This window comes from Hylobates moloch, unplaced genomic scaffold (genome assembly GCF_009828535.3).
Source record: "Hylobates moloch isolate HMO894 unplaced genomic scaffold, HMol_V3 SCAFFOLD_19, whole genome shotgun sequence".
Taxonomy (NCBI): domain Eukaryota; kingdom Metazoa; phylum Chordata; class Mammalia; order Primates; family Hylobatidae; genus Hylobates; species Hylobates moloch.
The window spans coordinates 76,836,521-76,841,642 of NW_026652294.1; the positions used below are offsets into that span (position 1 = coordinate 76,836,521).

Genomic DNA, 5,122 nt, shown 5'->3' on the forward strand with positions numbered 1-5,122 from the left:
TAGGGGTTATGCTATATGCCCACCTCATGCTATGGTTTAATGAGAACATATGTAAGAGGCCTAATAGAGTGGTTGCATGTGGCAGGCAGACAAGTGATTTGAGCTCCTTTTCCCCTTACTTCAGGTAATAGGAACAATCATTTGTCAATGTATCAGTTTGGCCTATGGTTTAACTCAACTTAAAGATATATATATATATATTTTTTTTTTAAGCACAATTTCCATTTTATTTTTATCCAGAGAATAGTCTGTCTCCAGTCTTTAAGAACTCAGCTCTTTACATGAGCTTTGGTGGGGGACATGGGGCAGCACCCGCAGGTCTAAATCAGTGTGGAGGTGTTCGGTCCTTGCGGGCTTCACGAAATCCATTCCTGACTATTTTGCTGTGAATTGCACAACTCACACAGTAATGCAGCTTCACATACAGCTTGGGAAGCACACAGGCATCGAAGACGCTCGCTTCAGAAATGCCCCTGACTGCAGCGGCCTCCACTATGTTTCGAATGACGAATTTCTTAATGGCCTTGTCCTTGGGCGCGCATCGGGCACAGCTAGTGCAGCGAATAGGCTGCACGTGGCCGCGGCCCTTTTTGGCACGACCGTTGTTCCTTCTTTTCTTTGTCATCTTGGAGGCACGGACCGGAGAGAGGAAGTGAAAGATATTTTGAAAGCAGGCCTCGTGTTCTAGGATATGCCCTTGGAAATATAAAAAGTAGTATGGTAGTACATTGCCCAATTGTTGTGAGGATTCAAGTTTCTAAAGATCAGTGCCTGGCACTTGGTAGTCTCTTAATAAATACTTGACTTGATGATAGGTGGCAGAAATCTAAGAAGAGCAGTGCTCTTGCTTAAATATTCAGGTAGCATAAAATCAAATCGTATTCTCCCTCTTTAGCAAAATTGAGTGAGATTTCTTTAGTAAGTTCTGCTTGTCCACTATTTCCTGGAAATTAAACAGACTTCCCACAGAAGACAACAATTCTTGACTTCACTCTGTTTCCACCATTGCAGGGTAATGCATGCTTGGGGCAAAAACACATATGACTCACCTATTTTATAGTGTCTCTTCATACCCTTTCAATTCCCACTGCTGAATGAATTTACTTTCTACCTGCTTCTTATTAGAGAAAATATGTCACAGCAACATTAAAAAATGTTGATAAGAATAGAAAACCATAATCCTAACCCTACTGCAACTGTTTAAAAAATTGCCTTCCAGGCCGGGCGTGGTGGCTCACGCTTGTAATCCCAGCACTTTCTGAGGCCGAGGCGGGCGGATCACGAGGTCAGGAGATCGAGACCACGGTGAAACCCCGTCTCTACTAAAAATACAAAAAAATTACCCGGGCGTGGTGGCGGGCGCCTGTAGTCCCAGCTACTCGGAGAGGCTGAGGCGGGAGAATGGCGTGAACCCGGGAGGCGGAGCTTGCAGTGAGCCGAGATAGCGCCACTGCACTCCAGCCTGGGCGACAGAGCGAGACTCCGTCTCAAAGAAAAAAAAAAAAAAAAAAAAATTGCCTTCCAATGCTTTCCTGTAAGAATGTCTTTCGGCTGGGCGCGGTGGCTCATGCCTGTAATCCCAGCACTTTGGGAGGCTGAGGCGGGTGGATCACGAGGTCAGGAGTTCAAGACCAGCCTGGCCAAGATGGTGAAACCCCGTCTCTACTAAAAATACAAAAATTAGCCAGGCATGGTGGTGGGCACCTGTAATCCCAGCTACTCGGGAGGCTGAGGCAGGAGAATTGCTTGAACCCAGGAGGCAGAGGTTGCAGCGAGCCGAGATCGTGCCATTGTACTCCAGCCTCAGCGACAGAACGAGACTCTGACTCAAAAAAAAAAAAAAAAGTCTATAGAGTAGCTATCATAATGCACATACTATTTTGACTTCTATTATATCCAATTTGTATTACATATTTTCCACATTTCCTGCATAATTATAATGTTTAATGACTGCAAAATATTTCATTGCTTTAATACGCCACCCCATCTGGTTAGATATTGAGATTGTTCTCACTAGGTAGGGCAGCAATAAATATTTTTTTACAAACAATTTTTAGCACTGCTTTAATATTTGATAGAATAAATCTCTAGTATTTTAAATACAGAGTCAAAGCAGAATGAATGTTATGACTCTTGTTCTGTATTTTCTTATACATTTCCAAGAAGGTGATACCAATTTCCAATGCCATTAGAAGTATATAAGAATCCAATTTCACTGCAGCCTTGAACCATATAATTATTTTTTAAAAATTAGCAGGTTTAAAATAATACCAGTGAAACTTACTTTTTATGTATTTGATTATTGTCAAGCATAATTATTTTCCATATGCTTTATTTTCTCTTTATACTTCCTCTTATAAATGTTTACATAATCCAACTTCTCCCTAACCAGAATCGAATATAGTAGAAGAAAAAGAATATTGGGTTAGTTTTGGGGCTTCTAGCAGCACGCTCTTCTAACTGAATCTCTTTCTGCCCAACATACCTCATCTGTATCTAAGGAAGTTGGCTGATCGCTGATTCTTTCTGGCTCTAAACTTAAATTATTCTAAATACCCTACATGAAACAGGCCAAACTTAACCATATACAGTATTACAAAGTATCATATCTGTAATTGGCATAGGTAAATATCTAGAATTTAACACTGGGGCAGGTGGAATTCTTAATAGATTTCAGGGAATCTCATAATTTCTGAGAAGTCTGTGAAGGTTAATAGAGAAACTCTTCATTCATTTATTCAACAGGCATTTAGAGAGGACCTATAATGTACTGGACTCCCTAACAGATGCTTGGCACGCAAAGATAAAGCAGATATAGTTGTAGGGGGGCTTTGGTCAAGTGGAAGAGATGGATGAACAGGAGAATTACAAGGACGTGTGGTAGGGGCTATGGTCAGCAGCACGGGGAGCAGCCGCTTAAGAGGGCTTCACAGAAGAGGGGGTTTTGAGCCAGGACTTGAAAAATGAGTAAGATTTTGCCAAGAGGAGGCTAGAGGAGTGAGTAGAGGTAGAGGGGAAAGTCTTGGTCTGCAGGGAAGGGCATGTGAAAGGCATGAATCTATGCAAAACAACTTACTAATAACAGTGAGAAGTTAGTTTTCTGGGATATATGGTGCATTGTGCAGAAATAGAGCTGGACAGTAAATGGGGGTTAGATTTTATGCCAAGTAAAGGAGTCTGTTTTTTTATCTTCTGGGAAGCTTGGATGCTTGGATATAGCAGGAAGCCAGGGGAGATTTCTAAGCAAGGGAGTGATATGGCCAGTTTTTTTTTTTTTTTTTAAGATGACTTCTGGGAATCCACAACTGCCATTAGAATTTACTGATCTCAAAGCTGGGATTAATTGTGCAAACCTGGGGGCTCTGTTTTGAGGCCTTAACCATTTTCATTCAATACATTGTTGAGTGTTCTTCTTCTATTTACCTATGACTATCGGGCATCTGAAAAGCTGGGAAACAGAAGATGAATTTATTTTTAAACAGTATGTTAGCTATATTTTCAAATAATATGCACAATCTTTTCCTTCAAACTCCAGACATCTATTCAGATGAAGCACTTCTATATTTAAAACAATGGGTTCAATTGTAGATTTGTCAAAAAAGTGTAATGAATGTGTGTCCCAGGTTGGATAGTAAATTACATGGTCATGTTATCTAATCTGGAATGCCACAGACCTTGTGGCAGAGGGAAAGAGACCATGGTAGAGCTGTGTGCGGCTCATAGCTTCTGTTCATACAAAGCATACATCAATTCCACTCATATTTCATTGGGCAAAGCAAGTCACATGGACAAGCAAGCTATATATAGAGTCTGTATGCTTAAGCAATATGTACAGTAGTATCTACATCTAGATGTCCATCTCAATTATTAAGAAAGGTTTTTTTTATTATACTTTAAGTTCTAGGGTACATGTGCACAACGTGCAGGTGTGTTACATATGTATACATGTGCCATGTTGGTGTGCTGCACCCATTAACTCGTCATTTAACATTAGGTATATCTCCTAATGCTATTCCTCCCCCCTCCCCCCACCCCACAACAGGCCCTGGTGTGTGATGTTCCCCTTCCTGTGTCCATGTGTTCTCATTGTTCAATTCCCACCTATGAGTGAGAACATGAGGTGTTTGGTTCTTTGTCCTTGCGATAGTTTGCTGAGAATGATGGTTTCCAACTTCATCCATGTCCCTACAAAGGATATGAACTCATCCTTTTTTATGGCTGCATAGTAGTCCATGGTGTATATGTGCCACATTTTCTTAATCCAGTCTATCATTGATGGACATTTGAGTTGGTTCCAAGTCTTTGCTATTGTGAATAGTGCCACAATAAACATACGTGTGCAAATTATTAAGAAAGGTTTTAACTAGTTTTTCAGTGATAAAATCAAGTCCAGTCATTTTTCACTTGTTCTTGGCCACATCCCTCAACTTGCCAGCCCTGCCCTGTGTTGCAGAGTGCTGACCCTTGCAAAAATATGTTTCCCAAGCTTCCTTGACTTTTTTTAGGTTTCTTCAATGGTAGGTTCTGGCAGGAGTTTGAAGGATGTGAGGAAGGAAGAAGCACGAGTATTCCTCCTTTCTCTCTGTGTGTCTCGTAGCATCTCTGGCTGTGGCTGTCGTCCCTCCAGCTTTCAGCAGCCATCAGGCCATCCTCCTTGTTGGACCCAGCTGTCTGTGAGCAGCCCCCTCTTGTGGGCTCCTCTCTTTGTCCATCCAGCCCTGAGAATAAGAGTGGCTTCTTTCAGTGTCTAATCTCCAGTTGCTGCACCATTTGCTACTTCGGTTCTTTCTATGCCTTTAATAGTTCATCATATTCACTTCCCTCTATTGAATGACCTGGAATAGGTTCTATTTCCCTGACTGGACTCTGCATAATACAGACTGTATTCTGTTCTTGAAATTAGTCACCTGTTTCAAACTTGTCCAGTACCTTAAGTCACCTTTACTCCAATTGTCCATTCACCAGGGTTGGCTGTGAATACTTTAGAAAGTGTGGTTAAGCTCCTTTAAAAAACCTTATATTGCAAGACCATGCTCCCAACTTTTGTTCCAGGCCCAACAAATATATCATAGGGCGGCACAAATAAACATTTTTAAAACATTTACAAATATTTACAAGTTCT

At 41.2% G+C, this 5,122-nt stretch overlaps 1 protein-coding gene across 1 annotated transcript; it reads right to left on the reverse strand.

The window, feature by feature from the left end:
* Positions 1–325: 325 nt before the first annotated feature.
* On the reverse strand, positions 326–625 carry LOC116458889 (small ribosomal subunit protein eS26-like). Its single transcript, XM_032138984.1, has one exon. The coding sequence runs from the start codon at positions 623–625 to the stop codon at positions 326–328; it is 300 nt and encodes a 99-aa protein (XP_031994875.1).
* Positions 626–5,122: the final 4,497 nt, after the last annotated feature.